Below are 27,145 nucleotides of genomic sequence, written 5' to 3' on the forward strand. Positions count from 1 at the left end.
TTCCCCCAAGAAGTTTATTGAATGAGTTGAATAAAGGGCTTGATTCCAGCCCTCATAGTCCTGTCCTGGCAGGGCCTAGGTAGGCTAATGACAACCAGCAAGACAGATCCAGGAGGAACCAGAACCTGGAATGGATATATGTGCCCCTTGGATTGAGGTGGGCTCCAGATGGGAGGGCAGAAACTTTAGTTGGAGACTGAGGATCTTTGTCCTATCAAGTGGCACAACATTGTATCTAGACTGGAGGCTCACAGGGGCAGATGCTGGGTGGTTGCCTTGTGAGGGCACCTCTGAGGAGTCTGCTCCTTGCCCCGTGAAACTTCAGCATGAATGAAGCTGGGTCCAGACTGGCTTCGTCTGGTAGCTCAGTACATCTGAAATGGAAAGTCAGTTTTGGGTTGGAACATGCCAGCAAGGCAGGAATGATCCTTTTGGGAGGTTAGTCTTAAGCCGTGAGTGGTGGTTCCCAGAAAGGAGCTGGGAAGAGCCAGCTTTTCTGTGCCTCTGGGATTGGGGATGGAGGCCCTGGGAATAGTGAGGGAGGGACTTACACACTGGGCACAGAACTGTTTCATAAGTCTGTCAGGGGACTGAGTGTAGGAGAAATAGCACCACAGTGCCAAAGTGAAGGTCATCTTTTATTTCTGGTTTCTGAGTGGGATTTATGGAGGAAGGCGGACGGTAGCAGTAGCAGTACACAAGAGTCTGCCCTGTCTTCTCGTCTCTTGCCTTTTCTTTGTCATTCCCTGGGGGAGGAAAATTTTGCCCTTTGGTGTCCTTGCTTAGAAAAGTTTTTGTTTGGGGGCGCCTGGGTGGCTCAGTGGGTTAAGCCGCTGCCTTCGGCTCAGGTCATGATCTCAGCGTCCTGGGATCGAGTCCCGCATCGGGCTCTCTGCTCAGCAGGGAGCCTGCTTCCTTCTCTCTCTCTCTCTCTGCCTGCCTCTCAGTGTACTTGTGATTTCTCTCTGTCAAATAAATAAATAAAATCTTTAAAAAAAAAAAAAAAAAGAAAAGTTTTTGTTTGTTTGTTTGTTTGTTTCAAGTGTCCAGGAATCCTATGCTGGGGGGGAAGTAAAATAATGGAAGCAAAGGAAGATAAACAGTGTTGGTGAAGTCAGTCCGTTTGGATTCCCTACCTGAGTTTCCTTATACTGTTTTTTTTTTTTTTTTAATTAAACAGAAAAGAGCTTCAGAAGAAAGAACATTTGATGATTAATTAAATACTTACATTTAAATGAGTATGTGATTGGGTTTTCCTGTGAAAGAAACTTTAAAATACCGGAGGTAGGAAGGGAAAAGAAAAACGAAACAGATACTGGCCTCCTTCCTTTCTAGGTGACTGAGAATGCAGTTCAGAAGCCCTTGCTTGCTTTTCATGTATTTACACATCTTTTCGAAAGGTGATCCTGGGGGCAGAAAAAAGTAGGACATATTTACTAGTATCTGTTGTGCCTCAGGGACTGTGATAAACTCTGTATGGGTGTGTGCTCATTTAATGCTCACAGAAGTCCCAGTGAAATGTGTCACTGGCCACCTTGATGAGAAAGTTGAGGCTTTGAGAGATTATGTGGGCTGCCTAAAGAGAAATAACTGGTAAATCCACCCGAGGGATTCCAACCCTGTCTTCACAAACATGCTGTCCTTAACCCTGCTGGTGTGTGTATGCTACCGAAGGACTGGCGTACAGATGCCTTTGATAGCCGTTATTTTTACCCTACATGTTCCTGACATTGATTCAAAGGTGACCTTGCACTTTCTCTCAGTTTTCTCAACCTTTGATACCTAACCTTTCCTGTCTTGAGTATGACGTATTTTAAGCATTGCTATTCAAAGGGATAAAAAAGTTAAGAAATGAAATTAAGAAAGTTTATACTGTGAGAGGCCATAAAAAAGTATTTGGAACTTCTGTTGGGTCTTACTTTATTTCTTGTCCTAAAATGTAAATAAACTAAAATTCAACTTATTATATATTTTACAGTTATTCTATCTTAATTAGAGTTTAAGACTGTGCTGAATTTTTATATATCCAGCCAGTTTCTTTCTAATGAAAATCCCTCTCTTTGGTCTGTACTATTCTGTCTTTCTTAGGGTTCAGCTCTCAGATTTGGGTTAATAATCTTCATAATATAATGCAGTCATTTTTTTATTTCTTCTTTTTTCTTGTTCAGTGACAGCATTTGATGCTAAGAGTTTTCCTCTTACTACTTTTTTGCCTGAGGCTTATAAGGTTTTGTATATAGCATTATCAAATAATTCTGGTCAATATTTGTGGACACCAATGATATTCTAGCATAAAGAAAAAAATAATTCTACTTAAAACTTGAAAATAGGCAAATAGACAAAAGGATGACTGTGTGTCCCTTCAAAATCATCCCGGATTATTGGGACCACCCAAGGATTATCTAATTCTCTAGCTGTATTGTCTTTCTTTGCTTTGCTTTGATTTACTCTTTATTGGTTTTTTCTTTTTAAGATTTTATTTATTTATTTGAGAAAGAGATAGAGTAGGAGCAGGGGGGAGGGAAGAGGGAGAGAGTAGTAGACACACCACTGAGTGTAGAGCCCCACATGGGGCTTGATCCCAGGACCCTGAAATCATGAGATCATGATATAAGCAGAAGTCAGATGCTTAACTGACTGACCACTCAGGCACCCCTACCATCTACTGTTGATTAAGGTATTTTACAAGTAGGTAAGGGTAGATGAATACCTATAGGAAATGGTGCAATGCAAATGATTCTTGTCCTTTAGAAGAATAATCCCCCAAGATATAATTTTGCTACCGTGCAAGGCATTACCCAGTTTTGTATCTACTTCAACAATTTTATTTCAGCTGTCCTTTCAATGACTATATATAAATATCTCTTTTCTCTTCTAATCCTCTGAAACAACTTTTCTATCCCATTGGTTTTCTCACTGAATTAAATACATCTTTAATATGTATTCACCTTATATTTGCATGAAGGTCGTGTTTTTAATGTTTGAAAATTGCTTTACAGTAGGAACAGTGTATGAGGCTTTCATCTCTGTCAAAAAGACGGAGGGCTGGGCATTAGTTAAAACAGTAAACCTGATGTTACAAGAACTATTGCAATAGGGGAAGAAGAGCACTGGGCTCAATTCCGAATGCAACAAAGGAAAGTGGAGATTTATAGCCATGCATCAGGGAGGGGGTCAGTGGATGGAAAATTACTAAGAGGAAACATCAAGAACAGGGAATTCTTGTGAAACCAACTCAACAGGATTCTTGCTGAAGGCAGTCCAGGGTGATCACCTATCACCTGGAGGATAAGGGAAGATGAAGAATTCCATCAGATACTTAAGCTGATTCATCAGATACGTAAGCATCTCTTAAGCTGATTTAGCAGGACTCTTGCTAAAATTGGACTCCACAGGAACAGAGGTGGAAGGTCATGGTTGGGCTTAGTTGAGCAGAGGACTCAGGAGCCTGACTAAAATTCGCTCAAGGAGAAAATCCTTGTCATATGCATAATGGAACTTAATTTAATCTTCGCATAAATCTTAGGTGAGCTTATTACCATTGTCTCTAACTGTACTTAGGAAGAAACAGGCTCAGGAGCATTCAGGTGAGGATAATGTGGAGACACCACATGAGCCCAGGTCTGTGTGAATCAAGATCAACTTCACCATGTCACTCTGAGGAGTCACGGGCTTCTCAGCGAGAAGAGCAGTGACAAAAGTGTGACCCGATAGAGTGCACAGAAGAATATGGATAAATAAAAGGAAGAAATAGGTGAAGGAAAAAGTTTGAGATCACTTACGAAACAACTATGAGACTGTTGTGTTTTTTCCTCCACGGGTCAAAATGAAAATGTGCAGAATGTCGATGCAGTTGTAGAATTGGATAGACTGTACTGGAAAGTCCCTATGTCCTCCCTCAGACTTGAATATATACTTCTTGGATATACGGAGAGACGGGGCCACAAACAATAAGTAGCTTGCCTTACACTAACGACAACAACAACAACAAAAACCAAAATGTTGGGAGAGAAGAACTGTGATTGCTTCTAGGCCCTGGGCAGACATTGGGTTTTCATCTTTCACTATGGAAGTGTACTGTTCCAAAGCTTAGCTTTTTAACACCATGGGGTGTTTTCACTTATTCTCAAGGATCTCCTAAAGTTCTCACAACAAAATTGGTTATAATTCACTTTACTTAAAAATAAGTACATGAAGGGCGTGCTGTGAAATTAAGTCAACAATATGCTGCTTCAAGTCCAAAATCACTGGGAGGGATTAGGGAGACGTAAGTGGTATTTGGTAGCGAGAGAGGCAGGGATGAACAAGTACTAAAACCTCTCTGTCTGTCTTCCTGTAAAGCCACTCCCAGCTATGCCCACAGAAGTCACAGCAACAGGTAACATTAGGAGCTCAAATATAATTAACGTGCTAGGGCTGTATCTCTGCATGCCTGCTATCCGTCTTTAGCAGCAAACTCTGTCCTTGAAATACTCTACCGACTGGCTTGACTGTAACTTCCCTGGGATTCCAGATTAGAGGTTGGGAAATTGGTTTTGTGCTTGAAGTGCTGAATCAGCAACACCTACTGTTGTTACATTCTGGATCCTGATTACAAGTATCCCCACTCCCAACCATTTAATCCAGAAGCCCTCTGGGCACTCCTGATTCTTTTCTCTCCTCCACTTCTCACATGCCTGCAAAATCCTGTGGATATTGCATTCTGTGCTTCTAAAGAATCTGCCCCTGTTTCCTCCGTACCATTCCTGCCCCCAATGAACCCTCCTTGGCCTCTGGTCTGAAGATGACTTCAGTGGTCTCCTAACATATGTCCTTCCCTCTGTTCCCTGCTTCTTCCTCTCCATAAATGGGTTCCTCTCAATGTTGTAAAAATACCCATATGATCTTGCCAGTTGGCTTGAAACCCTTCAGTGGTTTCCTAGGGCTTACCGACTTGCTGAGCATCCAAAGCCTTTCTGACCCAGCCCCCGTCCCCCTCGTTCTCCAGTCTCCCCTCTCCTGGAGTTCACCTTTGTACCAGTCTGATCTGCCATCTGTTTATACTGGCTTTCAGGCAGAATGTGCAGACCTTGCTGAGCCAGCCATTCCTGTGTTGGACAGCTTCCCTCTCAGCCTGGCCTGGGTCAAGCATCTCCTTCTCACCACTGCTCTGTAGCTGTTTCTTTGTAACATTGCTGCAAGAGACCCTGCTGTCCCCTAGGGGCAGGGCAGCATCCTGCAAGCATTGGTGTCCCTGTGCTTAACAGGGAGAGGCTCCCCAGAAATGTCTGTGGCTTGAATGAACGAAGAGGTGAAACAGAGCCCTTCTTGCATGAAAAAACTTAATGCAACTAACCTCCATTTAGCTCTGGAGAATTTGCGTGAGAAGGATCTAAGATATTCTGTTGTTCAGCCACAAAAGCCATGTCATCCCTTCTTTTTTTTTTTTTTTCTTCTCTTCTTTATCCCATCTCTTTATGTAGATGCATCTACATAAATCAGCTGTCATTACTGTCACTACAGTGCCTTCCAAAGAGGAGGCAGGTACATTGGAGCAGAGAGGGTTAAGCCCTCCCTAGGTCAACCTGACTTTGGGGTGGGCAGGCATTCTTCACAGACATGTAGGGATTTGACCACCATCACCAAAAAACCCCACAAACAAACCAAAAACAAACAACAACAACAAAACCCACCAAAAAAATCCAAAAAACAAAAACCAAAAAAAAACCCAAGTTGGGGGAAAACAATAAACATCACCAGCAATGGGACAAATCAAAATCAGGCACCACCTGGTAACATGCGAGGAAAAGGATGCAGCTTCACTTTTCCGTGATTTTCCTGCCAAAAGCTCATAACCTGACTCTAATCACAGGAAGCATCAGACAAAGCCAAACTGAAGGACTTAATACAAAAAAAACAGCCTGTAATTTCAGAAACTGCCAAGGTCAGAAAAATCAAGGGAAGACCTAGGGAGGTGTTTTAGGGTGAAGGAGACCAAAGGGAGGTAACAACTTAAAAGTACCTGGTGATTCTGAACCTGATCCTTTTGCTATAAAGTACATTTGGGGGTACATCCTTGTGGTCCAAGGAGCAAATGTAACATGTATTACATGTTAATTTCCTGATGATGTTTGTGTTGTGGCTGTGGAGGAGAAGGGTTATAGCTGTAGGAAATACACACCAAAGCATCAGGGAAGCATCAGGGAGTGGTGAGCTTGGGGTTGTCGAGTTACTTTCAAATGCTAAAGAGAGAAAGAAGGATCTTTATACTATAGTTGCAGCTTTTTTTTTTTTTTTTTTTGTAAATTTGAGATCACTTCAAAATAAATTTTTAAAAAGTTATTTATTTAAGAGGCACCTGAGTGGCTCAGTGGGCTAAAGCCTCTGCCTTCTGCTCAGGTCATGATCCCAGGGTCCTGGGATTGAGCCCCACATCCGGGCTCTCTGCTCAGCAGGGAGCCTGCTTCCGTTCCTCTCTCTGCCTGCCTCTCTGTCTACTTGTGATCTCTGTCTGTCAAATAAATAAAATCTTTTAAAAAAAGTTATTTATTTGAGAGAGCGGGCACACGCAGGTGTGGAGGGGGAGGGGCAGAGGGAGACTTAGACTTGCCGCTGAACGAGGAGCCTGAGGCCGGGCTGGATCTCACTGCCTTGAGATCATGACCTGAGCCGAAATCAAGATTTGGACACTCAACTGAGTGAGCCACCCAGGTGTCCCCCAATAAGACATTTTTTAAAGAAAAAAAAGTCAATAGACAAACTTGGACTCGTTCCCATGGACAGGTTGACCTCATGAGATTGGACTCTTGGTGTATTTATGGTGATGGAACTGTGCAGAAGAAGGGCTTGGTTTTCCTTGAGCTGAACTGGAAGTGAAGCAGTGATGAAGTTGAGGGGCATGGCTGAGAGCCAACATGCATCCTGTGTCATCGTCTCCCCCCCACAGCCAGCCCTCAGCAGGTCACCTTACCTGAAAACAGGCTCAGAAGACAGACTGTCACCTCCAGGAGAGCAGAGCTGCCTCCCAGGGGTAAGCGCCATTGACAGGTTTCTAGCGACTGGGGAGCAAGATGCCAATTTGATGGTGACTTACTGTGAGAAATGTAACCGAGGCCACTGGCCCTCTTTGATGGGCAGATTTCCTTTGTATAGCGGACTTCAAGGGAAGCCTGGTGGTAACCCGGACAGTGGGTGATGAGCAAGGAATCGCAATGAGGAGAGCTGGCCAGTACGATCTGGGTCTGGAGGCATCCTGCAAGGGGAGCCTGATTCCTCCATCCTGCACCGGAGCCTCATACTTGGCAATGGGACGTGGAGGCGCAAATCTGTGACGGGGCTTGTACTCCCTAGGGTAGAGCTGGGTGGCTTCCCAGACTCCAATTTTTCTTCGCTTTCATGGTCAGCCACCTCTCTGCATCTGACTGATGGGTTCTCGCTTTAGATATGGTAATAGCCTCAGCCGGGTTGTGGACTCTCAAATGCCATTGCCTCTCTAGGATTCTGTGTTGCCTCCTGGGTTGATTCGATATGTTCACTCTCAGAGGCATAGACTGCTTTATTCAAGTGCCTTAGAGGTCTCCCCCTTGCCACCACTAGCCACGTGGGAACTTGGGCTAGAGAGAGGCTGTACTCTAGAATAGCAACTTCCCTTTTGCTATTTGTTTTTTTAAAAGTCTGGAGCCATGTAAAAGGAAGGAAAGACCAAAAAAAAAAAAAAAAAAAAAAAAAAAAAAGACTTACCTTCTTGGAATATCTAGTTATCTTTAGAGTTCTTTAATTTTCCTAGGTTGCAGAGACTTTCAGAAATTTGGCCAAAATAGATACTTTTCCCTTTTGAGAGCACTGTGCCCCTCCTCTGTGAACCAGAGGTATTCAGATTTCGGAGCACAGTCCGTGTGGGGCTGACTGTTGTGTGTGCGTGTGGTGACGAGAGCTCTCTTTCTGCAGCTGAGGCGTGAGACACCCTGGCCTCCTATTCCCCCCTTCCCTGGAGCGTTTGCAGTTCCTTCTTGCACAGGTGCTCACATCTCTGCCAGGGCACTGTAAGACCCCTGGGTACTTAGCTCTGGAACTTAAGGTTCCAAACGGCTCCGTATGCAAAAGCCACTTGTCTCCGGGTGGGTGTCGCCTGAGGTTGCCCAGCCTTGGTTGAGGCTGTTGAGTGCCAGAGCTGGTTTTTGAAGAGCTGCCTGAAATCTGGAATGCACATGAGCCCACAGAAAGAAGCAGTGGTTCTGTACAGCTTGTCGGGGAGGGACCAGCCAAAAAGGGTCTGGGTCCTTTTGTGAGTGATGAAGGGCTGGGTGCTTTCAGGTGTGCATCCCAGGTTCTTCTTCAAAGGACGGTTAGAAGGCAGTTGTGATTTTTGCTGAGAAAGAGCATATACATATATGGATTGGCTTACACTCATCCAAGGTAAGGGTCTTCAATGTAGTATAATTTTATATTTTGTTTTCTCCTCTTCCCATGCCATGATAAGACCCTCACACAAATGCCTTTAGAAATGATAACCGGGGTGCCTGGGTGGCTCAGTAGGTTAAGCCTCTGCCTTCAGCTCACTTCATGATCTCAGGGTCCTGGGATCGAGCCCCACGTTGGGCTCCCTGCTCAGCAGGGAGCCTGCTTCCCTCCTCCCCCTCTGCCTACCTCTCTGCTACTTGTGATCTCTGTCTGTCAAATAAATAAATAAAATATTTTAAAGAAAGAAAGAAATGATAACCAGAACATGCCTGCTTTGGCGTCTCCATACCATGGGAAATTGAACCCCAGGTTCAGTTGGGGGTGGGGAAGCAGCATCTATACAGTCACCAGGTCGGCTGCTGAGCGGTGGCATGGCCATCTGTGATCTCTGGGGGATGTCTGCAAACACAGTGTCCTCTCACATGACCACCGGGTCACCAGGTGCGCAGAGCACCTGGTGGGCAGACACAAGAGACTGGGGGGCAAGGTGGTAAGTGTCTGCAAGGCTGTAGGAGCAGACTTGGTTTCCATTTGCAAACAAAGCAAAACTGAAAGCCCCGCATGATTTCTGGCACTAGTTTTTGCCATCTGTTTGATTTTTTTTTTTTTTAAACGGGTGAGGGGCTGCGATGAGTATCAAACTCTGTGGCCCAGAGAAAGGATTAGAAATAGAATCACCTGAAACATGCTATTCAAAGCAGGTAGGCCCTGAGGTCGGCTGAGGGACCTATAACTTTCACTTTCATTCTGTCCCTGGGCCTCCTTGCATCTGGGAGTCAGAGAATAATAATAAAATAAAGGCAGGCTGTATCAAGAAATGTGATCCTTGGGGTACCCTCCTAAGCTGTGCTTCTGTCAGTCAGATTTCCCATGTGCTGGAAAGAGTTCTGCCCTTCCCAGCTCTGCCAGGCATTCCCCTCAGCGAGGGGGCATGGGCTGGGTGTGAAACTGATCCCTCCTCTTGCAAGTGGTGAGGCTGACAGCTGTGTAAGGAAGTGCTCCCTGGAATGGGCTTCGGGTCTCTGCTCCGTCAAGAGGCAGACTTCTACTCCCAATGACAGCTGCAAAGTACAGATTTATGGCAGGGCCCTAGCTCTGAATTCCAATTACCACTTGAGTTTCCAAAGAGTCTGCATTTCCCTGTCTGTGGTGCATTTTTACAACTTGCCGCTGTGATGACCGATACACAATCATCCCCAGTGACTAGTATTTCTAACCAAATGATTTACAGAATGAGAGCACAGGTGATGCATACTTAACGCTTTCTGCTCCTTGCGAGGTGAGAGTGCTGGGAAATCTGCTGTGCATTTCTAAAGGATGGAGAGTCAGGTGGGATGGGGACAGCCAGGAGATTGTGGAAGCCAAGTGACACCTACGAGGTTGTGGAAGACATGTATTTTTGTTTACAATAATTATTTTTCGTTTCAGAGAGAACGGTTCTCCCTGATGAGGGTAGCAGGTGCCAGAGCGTTAATAAAGGATTTGGGGGGACACTTGTATTTCATGCTTTATGCCCGCCCGTAGGTAAACGCAGTAGCATTCGGTTCTGCAACTCTTTGACAGTCTGTTTCCTGTGCTCCAAGGATGGCTGGATTCGCTATTGTTAAGAGCAGGATATTGAGGATTTGGAGACCAGCATGTCCCCTGAGCTCATGCTGTCATCCTTGCCTGTTAAAGCTCCACAGGGCAGGAGGATGGAAAGTGTGTCTCCTAGTTTGACAGTTTGTGGCTCTTCCAGACTCTTGTACAGGGGTCATGTTTTAGCAAGGGATTGAAATGTACAGGTTTCAAGTAACAACTTTGTTGCTTCTGTTAGAGGAAATCCACATGTCTGTCCACATGCACGTCAGCACAATGGAGGGAAAAAAACTCAATGTTTTAAAATAGATCTTTAAAAACATTACCAAGACTACTTAGTGCTTTGAAAAAAAAAATCCTTCTTCTGAACTTTGAAAGTCTTTTTCTCCACACATAAAGGAAAGGCCTTATGTGGCTGTTTTGCTTAATGTGGGTTGGTTTTATTTTCGACTCTTTGAAACCCAGCATGAAGGCTAAAATTCTATGTGGAGAAGTAAAAGAATGAAAGGAATGACGAGGTTTTGGGTATGCTAAATTAAAGTGACAAGGTACAGATAACAGGGCATGGCTGTGCCCACAAATTAGCCCTCTCTAATTTGCTGCTGGGGAAAGTACTGCTTTGGTGTGCATTGTAATTTCTTTCTTGAATTAAAAGTTTAGAAAGTCTGGTTTGCTCAAAAGTGAAAACCTGAAAAACATATGCCTTTCCGTTTTGAACTGGCCCATGGTTCCCTATGTTCAAAGAAGTGTTTGAGCAAAATCTTGCCTCAAATATATGTAAATTATATGGTTTCATTTTTAGAAGCCACACTGTGTGTTAGATTATCTTGTGTGTGCCTTCAAGTCAGCTTTTCCCAAAGTTTTTGTCCCAATCTGGGGTGTATTTTGTGTTGAGCAGGTGGCCGCTGTATTTTCTGTGGTCTTCTCTGTAACGGAGGTACCGTGTCATGTTTGGAGTGGATTCCTGATGGGCAAGGGAAGTAAAGAAGGCCCGAGCAGCTTTCTCCAGCTTTCATGTAGCTCCAGGAAGCCGCTCAATATCGATGGGGATCCAGGAGGACATTTGGTTCCTCCCGCTACAACATGTCCTACCCTACTGTTCCTGTACCCCAAGCTCAACTTCCCAGAGGGCTGAAATAGCACTCTGTGAGATGAATTAGCGTATTATAAAAAGTTGGCCACAGAGAAGGTGGCATAAGACTCAGGATTGCTTATTACTGTACTGTAAAAGAAGGCAGTTCATGATCATTCACCTTTTATTTCTAGTTTCTCTGGGTGTTTTCTCAAGGAAAGCCCCGCGGCCTCCATATCAGATGGTCTGCTCCTGGGTGCATATGCTGCTCACATGAGGTTTGAATTCATCATGGTTCCTCTACACATAGACGGTTGTGGGGTTTCCTAAACAGGTGTGAGGTAGAAACGGTTTTATGGTCAAATAGATTTGGATAAACAGAGCGGACAGATTGCTTTACTGAAGGACTTTTCTGGGCCTTGAACGTGTATACACATGTGTTGTAAACTGTCAGGACAGTGAGTGAAGTGGGCATCTGGCTCAGGATTATGTTCCTCAGTGTGTCCTTGGGGCATGCTGCCTCAATGTTTGGCTCTACCTGCCTGTTATGGGTTTAATTGTGTCCCTCCCAGAAGACATAGGCTGGAGTCTTCCCCTTGTACCTCAGAATATGACATTATTTTGCAATAAGGTCCTTATAGATGTGATTAGTTAATATGAGGTCATACTGAGGAGGGTAAGCCTCAGTACCTCAGAATATGACATTATTTTGCAATAAGGTCCTTATAGATGTGATTAGTTAAGATGAGGTCATACTGAGGAGGGTAAGCCCTAATCCATAATGACTGGGGCCCTTAATGAAGGGAGAATTCGAACATAGACACATGCGCACTGTAGGACAGTGCCTCGGGAAGCTGGAGTTATGTTGTCACAAGTCAAGGAACTACTGGAAGTTTGGAGGCACCCCGGGGTAGGTCTTTCCTGAGCACCTTCAGAGGGAGCGTGGCTTGGCCCACACCTTAATCTCAGACTTCTAACCCCAGAACTGTGAGACAATATATTTTTGTTGGTTAAGTCACTCCGTTTGTGGTGCTTTGTTGTGGTAGCCCTAACAGTCTTTGCCATTCTAGACTTGAGGCTTCTTTTCAGGATGGGCTAGAACCACATCCCTAGCTCTAGAAGCTTCTAAGCCAAGCTACTCACTGATTTCTTCTGAATTGGGGGTTCCTTCTTTGTATATGTTGTTTGTGGTACTTCCACTGAGGCCTGGCCTTTCTTCTCATTGACCTGGAACAGTGGTTTCTAACTCTAGTTGTACAAAGGAATTATCTAGGAAGCTTAAAAAAGTACCAATGCCTAGACATTACCTAATTAATTAGAATCTCTGGGAGTAGGACTCAAGTATTTCCTCTGAAAGTTCTCTAGGTGATTCTAATGCACATGCAGGGTCAGGAGTTGTTGAAGGAAGCAAGGGCTACGCTGGCTAAGTGTGTTGGGGGGTGGGAGGCTGGGAGATAGAGGCACTGGCCACAATTCAGCAGGAGGTGGTGGATCTCTCGTTGAAGCCAAGGAGCTGGGTTTGAACCCTGGCTCTTCCCCTTACCTAGTGGCTCTATATTGTGGCTTACTTATTTATACAGTAGGGATTATAATGACTACCCAGTAGTCTGTTTAGGTTGCTACACAGTCTGTGTAGGTAGCACCTCACCAGACTTAGTTCTCACAGTCTGGAGCCTGGGAAGTCTTAAGATCAAGGCGTCTGCACATTTGGTGCCTGCTGAGAGCCCCTTTCCTGGTTCCTCTTCTTGCTGTGTCCTCATGTGGTGGAGGGGCCAAGGGAACTGTCTGGGGTCTCTTTTCTAAGGGCATTAATCCCATTCATGTGGGCTCCACCCTCATGACTTGATCACCCCCCAAAACCCCCTATCTCCAAATACCATCACACTGGGAATTAGGTTTCAACATAGGGATTCTGGGAGACATGGACATTTAGTCTGTAAATAAATGAGAGGGTTCAGTGAGATGCGCTGAGTCCAGAGTCAGGGTCTGGGAGATAAGCATTAAAGACTGTTGGTAAACCAATCAGGACACCCTGTGATCCTCTTCTCAGTGAGTCTCCCAGGGCGAGAACAGTCTCTCCCTGCAGCCTGTTGCCCTTCATCCAAACCTATCCCTTGATTACTCTTTCTTATTCCTCCCTCCCTCCCCAACCTCCTGCACACTCAGTCGGCTTCGAAAACAACGGAAATCTGCGTTCTTGGTGCGGATGCCCTCTTGTCAACAAATAAAACACATTGGTTAAGAGAGTATGTTTATTCCTTAAGGAAGTGGGCTCCAGGCCGAGGATGAGGTCACTGTGGCTCATCCCACTGTGGGGTGCAGGCACGGCTTTTCTAGGTGGTCATTCGTAGCCAAGAGTGGGCGGCTAAAGCACCGCATCTGAAACACTGCCCTGGAAACCTCCAGAAGAGGAGGAGCCTCAGTCTTCCGTTAATAGGTAGCTCAGCCCCTTGTAAGAGACTTCTGGCTTCTGGCTCTGAATCAGAATTTAGCCTGGTCATGCCTGCCAAATCCAGATCTCCAGCGGCTGGACCTGGTGCGTGCAGTCTCAAGCTCTCCAGGCCATTCTGACGCAAGAGCAGAGTTGTCACCTCCGTATTCTCTACATCTGTGTGTATGTGTGCGTGCATTTTGTTAGGTGAAAACCTAAGCCCTCCTTCAGTGCTTCATTCAACACATATTTCATAGGTGTCAACGTGTGCTGGGCTGACTTCTAGATGGAATATGCTGGAGAGCCAAACACTCACGCTCACCTGAAGCTTCTTTCCTAGTGGAGAATCCAGAACATAAACAAGCAAACAGTTATCTGAAATAATGTCGGATTTTGAGGAGCACCAGTAAGAAAAAAATGTATGGGAAGCAAGGGGGGAAGGACAGGGCACTGTGGTGCTTAGGGATCAAGGCAGGCTTCCCCAAGGAGGCAACATTAGAACCCGAGCAAAGACAGGGAACAAGCCACAGGGGAATTTGGTGGTGGTGGTGGGGAATGTTCCAGGCAGAGGAGCAGCCCTGTGCTTGGTGTGCTGGAGAACAGAGGGCCAGTATAGCTGGCCTGGAGAGGGGCAGGAAAAGAAGTGCAGAGATGGGTGGAGGCTAGACCGTAGAGGCCGACGGGATATAAATACGGCTTGGAATGTTTTGTTGTTTTATTTTTTTAAATATTTTATTTATTTATTTGACAGAGAGAGATTACAAGTAGGCAGAGAGGCAGGCAGAGAGAGAGGAGGAAGCAGGCTCCCTGCTGAGCAGAGAGCCCGATGCGGGACTCGATCCCAGGACCCTGAGACTATGTATGACCTGAGCCGAAGGCAGCGGCTTAACCCACTGAGCCACCCAGGCGCCCCTTGGAATGTTTTTTAAGTGTGATGTGATGCAAGGTTTTGGGCACGGCAGTGACGTGATCTGATCTGTGTCTTAAATGGATGATCCTGGAGAATGGACTCCGATGGGCCAAGGATGCCTGAGTCCCAGTGAGGACAGCTAAGAGGTAGATTTTCAGGCACTGTCCAAGGAAGCTTACACATTTGCTGCTGGAAAAATATTAAACCAGTTCCTCGGCAGTGTTGGCTATATTTAGAACTTCCAAAGTATAGAATACGTACTTTTTACCCTTCAAATAATTCTGTATATTTTTCAATATGATATCTGTAGTGTCATTTCAACAAGACCGCAAGTTCAAATAATTTTGTGTTCATTTGCGTTCGTGTCTTTTTATGCATGTGCAATCCTTGATAGTTTTGTTACAGATTACAGTAAAAGAAGTAGTTTGTCATGGTCAAATTTCTGAGGCAGGCTTTTGAGTAGATCTAGAATTTAGTGTTTTTCTGACAAATGAATTTCGTTTTCCTGCAGTCTAATTATTTTCATCACTCTTGTTTATAAATATTGTATCTTTTCTAATGACTGGTGCTTTTTATTTGCATCTGTATCATTTCATTAATCTTTTTGAACATAAGTAATTATAAATTTTTTTTCTTAAGATTTTATTTTTTATTTATTTGACAGAGAGAGATCACAAGTAGGCAGAGAGGCAGGCAGAGAGAGGGGAAGGGAAGCAGGCTCCCTGCTAAGCAGAGAGCCCGATGCGGGGCTCGATCCCAGGACCCTGAGATCATGACCTGAGCCGAAGGCAGTGGCTTAACCCACTGAGCCACCCAGGCGCCCCTGAACATAAGTAATTAAATGTGTGTTATGGAATTTTCGTGTCCCTCCAAAATTCATATGTTGAAAGTTAATCCCCAGTGTGATGGTATTTTGAGGTTTGGGGCCTTTGGGAGATGGTTATGTGGGAGGACTCTGCCCTCTTGAATGGGGTATGTGCTCTTAGAAGAAGAGTCCAGAGAGCTAGCTCACTTTTTTCTTTCTGCCATGTGCTGATGAAAAGGAGAAGTAGACAGTCCGCAACCAGGAGGAGGGTCTCACTAGAAATCCAACCATGCTGGCAGCATGACCTTGGACTTCCAGTTTTCAGACTGTGAGAAATAAATTTCTGTGGCTTATATAAGCCACCCAGTCCGTGGTTCTTTATTACAACAGGCCCAAATGTACTGAGACAGTGTGTACATTGGCATATGATTTGTGTGCATTTGTTTTCAGTTTGTGTGACCAAAATAGGTATAGGCATTCCATGGATTCTCTAAGCAACGTGTTCTACACAAACCATAAGTAAAATATAGAAGAACCCCCTGAAAATCCACCCCACCTATATATTTGAAAATTTACCCAAAACTGACATCATTTTATTTATTTATTTATTTGGAGAATTATTATTGACAGCAAATATTCCACATCTGTGATCCTCTCAGAAGTTCTTCGAAACCATTCCATCGGCCTTGGCCAGTTGAAGAATGGAGTCCTCTGACTCACCCATCCTGCTAATAGCCCCACAGATACAGGTTTTAAATTGGCTGTTGAACCTGCCTGTCCCCTTGTCAGCCTCATCCATGTTCATCTGAATGGACACGTGGTCCTTGGCGATGATAATGTGGTTGCTGGCAGAGTATTTTTGCGGTATGTGGAGGTCCACAAATTTGCCAGCATTCTTCTGCATGTCCAGGACATACCTGCTCCCACTGCCAGGAGCGTAGAAAGGAAGCGTTGCATTCCCCGGGCAGCCATAACCAACATCGTTAAAGTGTTGCCTAAAATAATCTTTGATTAGACACTTTTCTTGTAACACATTATAAGATAAAAATGGAAGGTAGTAGAAACATTATACTTGGTAATAAAAGGAATAAATAGGTAGAAAATAAAGATCAAAACTCAAATAAAAACTCTGAAACTATAACAAAAAATACAAGCCATTGAAACTATGTAAGTAGACTCATTTGTGAAGTATTTCAGAATTTTTGTGTCAGATGCCCTGTAACATAAATGACAAGTAAAAATTCATGAACTTGCTGGGCAGATAGAATTGTAACCAAGTACTCAAAGTTGATACCCTCACCAATGGGACAAACCAACTGCATTACCTCTTGATATGAGGTCTGACACCACTCTTGTTACATTTCTGCCAAAAATCCATTACCAGCATCTCACTGCAAAGAGACATTAGACAGACCCAAGTAGAGGGATATTCTACAAAATAACTTTTGTAGATTTAACCTTACTTTTCAAAAATGTCAAGGTCACACACACACACACACACACACACACAGACACACATACAAAAGGACTGAAGAACTAAGTGATCCTCGATTAGCTGCTGGACTAGAGAAATAAACTCTGTTCTTTTATGATAAATCATTGTGACAGAGAAATTTGAATAAAGCCTATAGATTATATAATAGTATCGTATCAATTTGAACTTCCTGATTTTGATAATTGTGCTGTGATTATGTAAGTGAATGTTCTTGATTTCCAGAAATACACATTGAAGTATTTAAGGAAAAAAAGTGCATCACGTTTGCAACTTTCTCATAGATAGTACAGGAGGAGGAAGAGCTTATTTCCTCTATTCCTCCAGGTTCTCCAGCTTAGGCCCTGCACATTAGACTGACAAAAGGTGGAATAATGAGAGAAAACCAGAAGTCTATTAACAAATGCAGCGTGCATATACACAGGAGAAACTCAGTAATGTGTAACTCAAAGGGGTGGTTGGAACTTTGGCTTATATAGCTTCTTAACAAAACAAACAATAAATTTCAGAGAAGTGATACAGACAAAAGGGTTTTGGGTTTTCAAGAGTAGCACCTATGGGAAGGTGAATATGTAGGGCAACTACAGGAAGATGAGCGTTAATTTAGTGAGGCTTGTTTGTACAGGTGTATTTCCATGGCACCCCACCTTACATGATAAGATTGTCTTCTTCCTGGTTTGGGAAGCAGGGGACACCTTTATGGGGGAATTTATGTTCTTTTTTCAGGCAGATTGGCAGAGGACAGAAAGCTCATCCTGTGTCTGCTCTTTTAACATTTGCCTTCAGCTCACAATAATCCTTATGCTAGAGCAGCACATTTTGGGGGTGGCATACTCTGAACTCCTTCACTGTTCAGAAATATTACAAGAGAAAGAGATAAATCTACTGGAGTAAAATGTTAGCATGGGGGAATCTGGGCAAAGGGTATATTTCATATTCCTATTGGAATTTTTTTAGTAAATCTTAATTTATTTCCAGTTATGAACTCTAAGTTGAGTTTAGTTTATTTTCTGCCAAATTTCTCCCCCTACCCCCGCCAAACTAGTGTTTTCTAAATGGTAGGAAGAAGACTTGTTTTTTTTTGTTGTTTGTTTTTTTTTTTTTTTTTTTTAGATGTAAGGCAAGTGTTTCTTAGATTGCCTTTAATATTTTATCAACTAGCTAGAAACACTTCAAACATCATCCTGTATCAACAGAGCAATGTGAGTCTTGACATGCCAAGAGAGCCAGTTAGAATAAAGTGGACCAGAGCGAAGTATTTTTCTTATGCTTGATTCTTAAATAGCCTTAAATAGTCTTAAATTATTGAATGGAAAACTAACGTGTAATTTAAAATATTTAACTCATACTGCTCATAAACCTGCAGCTTGGTCTCCTTGTTTTGAATGTGTTTTAAAAGAGGACATAAAAATTTACTAAGAAGTGATAAATTCATTGTAGAGGGGACTTCCTGAATAGTGAGAGTGGTCAAGTGCTGGAAACTTGTCAAAGATTTTGTCCACCCCTGTAGTCTAGAAAGAGGCAAGACTATTTGTTTTCTCATGCTCTATGTATAAGTTTACCTGGGCATTGGTCTGTAGATGGTTCAAGCTTTGACTCTTAAAAATGTTTGTAATCACATAAATTCCTATTTTTGTTAATCTCAGAGCCTACGTGGCATTGAGAATTCACCTGCTATTATTATAAATAACTTGGGGTTCCCTTGTGAATTGTCATTAAGAAGTAGTAGCTAGTTCCTGCCATTTAAATTTTAAGTGGTACAGAGTTGTGGATTACTGAGTACTTTTGTATAGATGTTTGTCCACTTCATGAAGAAGAGTTTTGCCTCTTTCTATCTGCATTATCTACTGAACTTTGACAAAATGGAAATGCAAGTGTTTTAATCATTATACCTAATGATTATAATACCTTTAATCAGGTATACCTAATACCTATACATTACCTAGAGTAATGGTACTGTTTTTGAAAGAGCACTTCTTTTCTTGTTAGTACTGATCTAATGAATGGACAAAGATTGTGAAATTGGATGTTCTCTGGGGTCCTTCCTTACTCTAGAGCAGCTGTATAACTTTAAATAAGCTTCCACCAGCCCTCACTATTTGTGAATTTCATATTTGTGAATTCATGTACTTGTGAGTATTTATTTATAACTCTCCATCAGTGCTTACAGTGCTTCTGCAGTCATTCACAGATTGCAGACTGCAGCAAACTGAAAATTTCGAGCTGTCCAGTGAGCACATTGCCCACAAAGGTCTCCTAAGTGCAAAAGGTTGTGCTCTGCTTAAGAGAAAATGTGTGTGTTAGGTAAACTTGTCAGGCAGATGTTACAGTGCTCCTGTCATGAGTTCAATGCCAGTGAATCAGCAATAGATATTAAATAAGATGTCTTTAACAGAAATACACATAAAACAAAATCATGTATTGATTGGCTGACAAAAAACATGGCCAGTGGCTCATAGGAACCTAGTCTTGTATTTCCCCTAGGAGCAAAAATCAGCATTTGCTAAGTGTTCCCATTGACTTTAGAGAGCATGACTACTGCAACGAGAGAGAACGGACTCTTTACGTGATCTCTCTGAATTCCAGCTTCCTTATAGGTAGGGTGACTGTGTATCTGACTCCTCATATAGCCCGGAATGAAGTGAGAATTTATCAAAGAGTGTGCTGGTTCATTGGGTCAAAGCAGGGACTGTCAAACAAACTGGGTCATATAGTCATCCTATTGTAGGTAGTATGGAGCTTATAATAGCTAATTTCAGTAGTATTCAGCAAATATTGATGGACGATCTCCTACTTTCCAGGTAGAACATGAGGTAGGATAGAGCCTGACCCTTTGTAGGAAGACCTTATTGGCTTAACGGTATTGGACAAGGAAAGAATGAGGCAAGATAAGGGCCTGTTCAGGATTTTAGGAGCATTGGAAATCTATCGAGAGACCCTAAGGAAGGAAGTGAATGAAATTGGGAGTGGAGGGGGAGAAGCAAGTGAATGCAAGCGACCTGTCAAGAGGCTACTGCAGTAGTCCCAGCAGAAGTGATGGTGAAAGTGGAGGTGGAAGAAGACTGGGAGAGACTATCTGACCTATTTAGGAGGTCAGATCTGTTGGTCTCAATGATGAATATGAATGTATGGAATGAGAAAAAAAGAGCTATGGGGAGTGATTCTCAAGTTGTGTGAATAGAGGTCCCTTTTCTGAAAAGGAGCAATGTTGAAGGAGAAACTTCATGGTGAGCAGAGTGAAGAATTTAACAGTTAGGTAAGTGTATTTGCATAAAAGACCATTTATAAACTTTAGTCCCCCCCTTTTATTACTGGCAATAGCAATTAAAAAAATTTTTTTTTCTCCCCCTGTGTTTTTCTCTGTGGGTTTGTGCATATTGGCATTCAAATCTGGTTACTGTTCTTTCATTTTCCATAGCATTCTTTTGCACACATTGATTGCAAGCCAGTTAGTGCCCCATCTCTTCAGTTCTGCCACTATGCACAAAGGAGCAGTTTTCCTGGTTCAGGTTTTAGATCTGCTTCAGGTTGCCTAGGAGAGAGAGAACCCGGGGCTGCACCTGGTATCTGGTCCAGGTGCCTACACAGGCCACCAGGGGCACTCTGACATTGACCTTTCAAGGATGTGGCTCTTCTGTGCAGGACCTCCAGTGCCCTCCAGTGCAGGACCCCCAGACCAGCATGACTGGTTTTGTGGGAGTTTTCTCCAGATCCTCGCCTTGAACTTGGGTTAGACTTCTGACTTCTGTCTTTGGGATTTGTTGGGAGGGAAGCGTTCCTCTCCCCACTTAACTTCAAAAGGCCTGGGTCCTGCCTTTTGACTGACAATAGATTAACTGGCAAAAGGGAAGGTATTTATTTACCTGTGCTCACAGAAGTACTCAATATTGGGTAACTTGCTGAAGTAAAGGTTTAGGTACCAACTAATAAAAAAGATGTTTAGAGCTTGAGTGGGAAAGTATAGAAAGTTCTGTTGGGCTTTTTGATGCTAATGAATAGCTGAATTCCCACTTCCTCGTGCTAAGAGTCAGTCTTCTCCCTCTGGTCAGAGAAGGGGGTGGGGGTGGGGGAGGAGTCCGTGTCAGTGGAGGATGGATTTGCTGGAGTGTCTGCTTACGTTTAGATAATTGTCTTTCTGTGGCTGTTGATTGTTCTGATGTTTTCAGTTTTAAAGTAATTTTATACCACTTTGGTGGACTGTGAATTAATCCCTTCACACTCCAGGTTTCCTTTTCTGTCAGGACAAACCCAGCCCATCAGGGTCTAATTAAATCGAATGTCCTAAGAGAGGGATTCTGGATCCCTTTTTTCCGTGGGTAGAGGAGAGGCCCTCTATCCTTATGCAAATATATATGCACCTTCTGGTCATTGATCCACTCTGCCTATCCCGGAATGTTGGAAGGGGAAACCCTGCTCAGGTCAGGAAAGGTCACTCCTCCTCCTCCCAAGCACTGGTTCACCCTTCATTTGCATGACTGTGAGAGGCCGCTGTGCTGACTCACCCCCAGTCGAAGATCCGCTTCTAGTGCTTTATCTTTGTCCACCAAAGGCCAGAGGCTTGGTCTGGCAGTTTCCCTTTTTTGAAACTTGTAAGACCCGCCACATCCTGTGGATACAGAGATTTTTTAACTAATGGGTAAGTAAGAGATGCTGTGAATTAACAAGTTCACAGATTTCTTGCAACTTTTTGATCTTGGATAAATGAAAAATGCTTAAAAAACAGTGAACATGAGGTCAGGGCTTTGATCAGAGGTATCATCCTAAACCTTTGCTAACGGGTTCAGCCCTTCCCTCTTGAGCTGCGTGAATCCGCTCTTTGGTTAGGAAACATTTGATATCTGTTTATGGGTTCCTAAACACAGGAAGGCTTCTCTTTTTCAGTTAACGAGTTTTTTCTTTTTTTTTTTTTAGCCGAGAAAGGAGTAACCTGTTAAGCTGTGATTGTGTGTGCTTTTGCGTACTGCTTTGCTTCCAAGGAGAGGCAATAATCAGGGAGACAGGAACAAAGAATCAAATATTACTTAGTAGAAGTTCTAGATATTTTTTTAAAAAGTGATTAATGTTCCCTTTATCTGGCAAGTGGTAAGGATGCCTCAGATATAGTATACTCAGCTTTTTGCAAGACTTCCAAAAATGTATTAATAAGTTCTTGGACAACATGAAGAAATGGGAGCCGGCTGCTGATACTCTCACTCAGACACAAATACACGCAGACACAAATGGTTGCATAACATCACATTTTCTGCCCCCACCTCCTCTTGCCTTCCTGGGCTTCTTGGGTGTCCAACGTGCTGGCCTTTAGCCAGGACTCACTGGTGTACTGGTCATGGCCTGCGTCCCTTATGCTTGGTCATTGTGGACCCGGTGGTGGTGTTAAATATTTTAAATGTGATCTCAGGGTATAATAAACTAGAGCTCTTGGGAAAAGCTGGGCGAAACTGGACTAGAGCCAGATTAGCTCCTTGGGAACTTCACCCATGGTGCTCACACCCCATATATAATTAAAATGAAAATCATAAAGTAAGTGTCAGGAAATCCAACGCAGTGCACATTTTCTCTTGATGATGACCTTGTGTTTTTTAGAACTATTAAGTAACAATGTTTTATTTTCTCCTGGATTGGATGCTCTTGTTTTGTTAGTGCCTTAAACATGAGGCTTGGTTGGACTCCGGAGTGGGTCTCCTAAAGCAGCAAGGCAAGGAGAGAACTGGGAATCATGGATTGATTCTGTTTACGTTTTGAGCTTCTATCAGTAGTTGTCTTGGCTTAAAGCGAGTGAAAATTGTTTGCATAGCCATTAAGCGTTTATGATAACGTGTGGAGTTGTTTAAAAGAAAAGCACTGCTTAAATTAAAATAGCACCACGAACAAATAAGCCTTAGACGTCTTGGAATGGAAAGATGAAGCGGCATACTCCACAGAGGGATTTACCACAAAAGTCTAAATGTATTAAACGACCACTTTTGCATATTGGTTTAGTTAGATTGTTTGCTTTTGGCTTTGGGGTAAGTAAGTGTGCCCTTCCCAGGACAGACCCCCTCCCCCGCCCCAGCGTCATCTTCATTTTATAGCTGATTCTCTTGCTGTGATGTGTGGCGCTGTCTTGCAAAGCCCACGGTGTGGTGGGATTCTGGGTGAGGGTCTTTCAGGCCGTCTTTCCCTTCAATGTAACGACACATGGTGACTACTCCTCGCCCAGAGTGAGGTCAGAAGGAGAGAGGGGGCTGTTCTTTTACAGGCCTCAGCCACCAGGGCTGGCTATGGCTATATTTGCCATCATCAAGAGCCTGTCTGACTGGGGAGATGAGGTCTCATGATTTTCGCTCAATGCCAGGTTGGAAAAAGGAAGATAATTACGAAAAAGGAGCGCTGGGGAGAGGTGCCAACTGCCAGATCCCTTGACGAGTGAAGGATGTATCTAGAAACACAGCTGAAAACACCCATTAAATATGTAAACTAGACTGAAGCGATTGGCAGAAAGGAGAGTGGCCATTATTTATTGAATTACTGCGTTTTGATTGGTTTGGAATTTACTTATATATGTTTCAGTTAGCCCTGGGGAGGACAGAAAAGTTTATTAGTTTGACTGAAAGTTATAAAAAGTGTTATTAAGTGGCTATAATTTTAAAAATGAGATGTGTAGGTTAGGGGTGGATAAAAAGAGGTTATCTTTGGAAGATTCTATTTTGGACCTTCCTGGCTTTGTGATTTGGGGACGTAACGGTGATGGCATATTGAACATTTATTATGTGCCCATGTCTCGTGGAAGCGTTAGGCATCATGTAATCATCACAGCCAACCTGTGAGGGAGCAGTACCACCCACATTTCACAGAGGAGACACTGAAGATTACGGGATTTGCCCAGAGACACCCTGCTGCTTAGTGACAGAGTCGTTAGTGATCGTGAGCTCAGAGATTACAGCCTTAATCACACGATGCCGTGTTTGTTGTCTCAGTCACTGTTCTTATTAGCTTCCTTATTTTTAAAATGCGGGGACAGGACTAAATTATTTATAATAAATCAGTGAGTTTTAGAACTAGAAGCTCATTGCTTTAAAAAAAAAAACAAAACTGAGCAGAAGCAGTGTTCATCCTATCCTCACTGCAAAAGGTCAAGATAATGACTAAGTGGTGATTACTAGCAAGTATCTGTAGCAAATGAAGTCATTTCAGGGTTTTCGTTCTGACAATTATTTTTATTAGTTTTAGTAAGGGGGACATGGCAAGCAGGTATTTTTGAACCTCTATCTCCGTTGCGTTCTCATTTCTCTCTGTATCAGCCTCCGCCCCACCAAGCCCGTCATCCTCTGGAGTTGCTAACAAATCATGTGACAAGCCATCAGCTCACCCAGGGAGCGATGAGTAAACGCAGAGGGGTGGCTGAGAGAGGGGAATTTCAGGGGAGGGAAAATTCAGGGGAGGAATAAGAAACACGCCAGTGATGAAGAGAACCAGGCAGAGACTGCATTTATTCTGTGCTTTTCAAATGAGAAGGCTCTTTAACTCTACCTCGTTAGAAAACAGGCTCCTTCCTTCTTTGGAAGAGAAAAGATTGCTTCTCCAGCAGACCATAGGTTCTTCTGCCTCATGCAGTTTGTCGAGACGTCCTTCAAATATATACAAGAAAGTTCAGAGATACTTCCACTATTTATTAGTAGAGGAATGTCTCCTTCTTTTGCAACTGGTGTTTCACGTCAGAGGACTTTCTAGGTAAATAAATACCGACACTCAACAGTTTTATTTTAATAAAGTCTGATAGAATTTTACATTTTTGTTAAGTATGCCATCTAGGCAAATGGGGATCTATAATAGATATGCGTTGTTTAGTGAAGAATAGTAAAGTATTAATACACACCTACTGCCCAGCTTGAGAAACACAGTGTTACCAGGAACTTTGAGGCCCTGATCCATTGCTCCTCTTTCATCTTTGTAACCTTTGTCCTGAATATTTCATTCACGATTTTTAAAAAATTTTTTCTAGGGTTATATAAATATAGACAATATATTTTGGAACTTTCTAAAAATGGAATGATCTGGATGCACTCTGCTGTGACTTGCTCAACGTTGGTTAACATTCTCTTTCTGAGATTGACCCATATGGATACATGTAGCCGTAGTTCCTTTTCACTCTTTGTAGTGTATTCCATCTTATGAATATGCCACAGTTTTTCTCAGACATTTGAGTTGTTTCTTGCTGTGAGGATAATGCTACGAGTATTTTCGTACACCTCTCCTAGTGCAGAGGAGTAAGAGTTTCTCTAGGATGTGTACCTAGGAGAGGAACAGCTGTGATGTAGGGCGTTTACACACCTACCCTCACCTAGGCAATGTTACCGTGTCCCCAAAGGAGTTGTGCCAAATTAAATTCTCCCCAGGAGCGCATGAAATTCTCGTTGCTCCACATACTTTCAACACTTGGTATTGTCAGGTTGTATAAATTTTCTAGTCTCAAGGTTTATAAAAAGGTGTCATGTCACATTGGCGTTTCTCTGAAGTTTCCTAATTACCCGTGAGGTTGACCGTTTTTTCATAGGTTTATCAAACTTCATGTTTTCTCTTTCATGAAATGCCAACATGCATTTTGGTTGCTTATCCTTTTTATATTATCATTATTATTGTTATTATTATTATAGATTGTATGTTTAAAAGTTTGCTCTTTCTGATTCTTTATTGCTGGTGTATGGAAATGAAAATAACTTCTATATATTGATCTTCTGTTAAACTTTGACAAACTATCTTATTAATACTAATAGAGTTTCTGGTAGATAATTATATCCTTGAATAATGACAAATTTGCTTTCCCTCCTCAATCCTTATTTATTTATTTGACAGAGAGAGAGAGAGCAGGAACAGGGGGAAGAAGGAGAAGCAGGCTCCTCACTGAGCAGAAAGCCTAATGTGGGGCTTGATCCTGGTATCATGACCTGAGCCGCAGGCAGATGCTCAGCTGACTGAGCCACCCAGACGCCCCATCCTCCTCAATCTTTATGTTTGTTTTTCTTGTCTTATTGTGTAGGCTGGGACCTCCAGCACAATATTTAATAGAGAGGTTGTGTATTTGACCTCCTTGCTTTGTTTTCAACTTTAAAAGGAATGTTCAGTGGTTCATCATTGAGAATAATGATTGTTATAGGCTTTTTAGACATCCTTTGGGAAGGAAGTTTCCCTCTATTCCCAATTTTTCTACTTTTCTAAAAGGCTTTAAGAAATTGTGATTGGCCTGTATTTTAGTGATTCTGATGTTCTGTTTAGCCGTGACAGAAGGGAGTTAGATTTATTATTAGTGATTGATGATGATGCCTGCAGTGGAGGTTAGTGTACGGGAGAAGATAGTGAGAAATAGTATATGGTTGCTGTAGTTTATTTCTGCTTGTTTTCTATGCTATAAAACAATTTCTTGCAAATTACTGCATTTTTAAAAAAGATTTTATTTATTTATTTGACAGACAGAGAGAGATTACAGGTAGGCAGAGAGGCAGGCAGAGAGAGAGGGGGAAGCAGGCTCCCCGCAGAGCAGAGAGCCCAATGCAGGGCTCTATCCCAGGACCCTGAGATCATGACCTGAGCTGAAGGCAGAGGCCCAACCCACTGGGCCACCCAGGCGCCCCAAATTACTGCATTTTGACTATTATTTCTAGCGTTTTGTTTTTGTTTTTGTTTAGCATGTTCTAAGTCCATGACTGTGACTGAAACTTGAGTCCAGTATGCACCAATTTTTCTATTACAGTCTGGTGATACTTAATTTGCACCATGCTTAAGTAACCAGTTCTTTCCTCTGTAGGCTTCCCTAGGTTCTCCAGGTTACACACTTACTGAGTTGAACCTGCTACCTGTTATTTTTCACTGTCCTTTGAGGAATTTCCTTAAAGTTCCTTAAAGAAGTAAATGGCTTGCCCCAGATCTAATCAATTTATTTATCTATTGGTTACTCATTCACCAGATACTTATTGAGAGCCTCCTGTGTGACTAGAGGTATAATGGTGAGGAGGGCAGCATCCCTGCCTCATAGTTTACACTCTAGACTGAAATTGGGACAAGAAACAAATAGGTGGGTGTGTAATATGGTGCAAGGCAGTGAGAAGTGGGGAGTAAAGGAGGGTGAGTGACAAAGGGAGGAAGAGGGTGATTGGGAATGTATGTGTGCTGGCGTGTGCGGCAATTTTACTGGCATTAGGTTATGTAGGTTATGTAGAGAAGGCTTCTGTGCGGAGCTGGCATTTGGGTGAGTCCTGAATAAGGAGAGCAAGCAGCTGCGGGACGTTGTGGGAACAGTGGGTGAAAAGCATGGTATTTCTAAGGCTCTTCAAGAAGTCCCATGTGGCCGGAAGCACGTGATCCAGGAAGAGCAGAGTAGGAGATGGGGACAGGGAGAGGCAGAGGCCAGCAAATGTTCGGCTTCTAAAAACTCCTTATCAGAG

The 27,145-nt window shown here is 43.1% G+C and overlaps 2 protein-coding genes across 8 annotated transcripts in view; one reads left to right on the top strand and one right to left on the bottom strand.

Annotated features, from left to right (window-relative positions):
• Positions 1–27,145, top strand: part of ELMO1 (engulfment and cell motility 1) — a 522,832-nt gene that overhangs the window by 48,844 nt on the left and 446,843 nt on the right. The gene's annotated exons all lie outside the window — the stretch shown is intronic.
• Positions 15,891–16,139, bottom strand: LOC116569199 (40S ribosomal protein S21-like). The gene has a single exon (XM_032305283.1). The coding sequence runs from the start codon at positions 16,137–16,139 to the stop codon at positions 15,891–15,893; it is 249 nt and encodes an 82-aa protein (XP_032161174.1).

The sequence above is a fragment of the Mustela erminea genome, chromosome 11, assembly GCF_009829155.1.
Source record: "Mustela erminea isolate mMusErm1 chromosome 11, mMusErm1.Pri, whole genome shotgun sequence".
NCBI classification, from domain to species: Eukaryota; Metazoa; Chordata; class Mammalia; order Carnivora; family Mustelidae; genus Mustela; species Mustela erminea.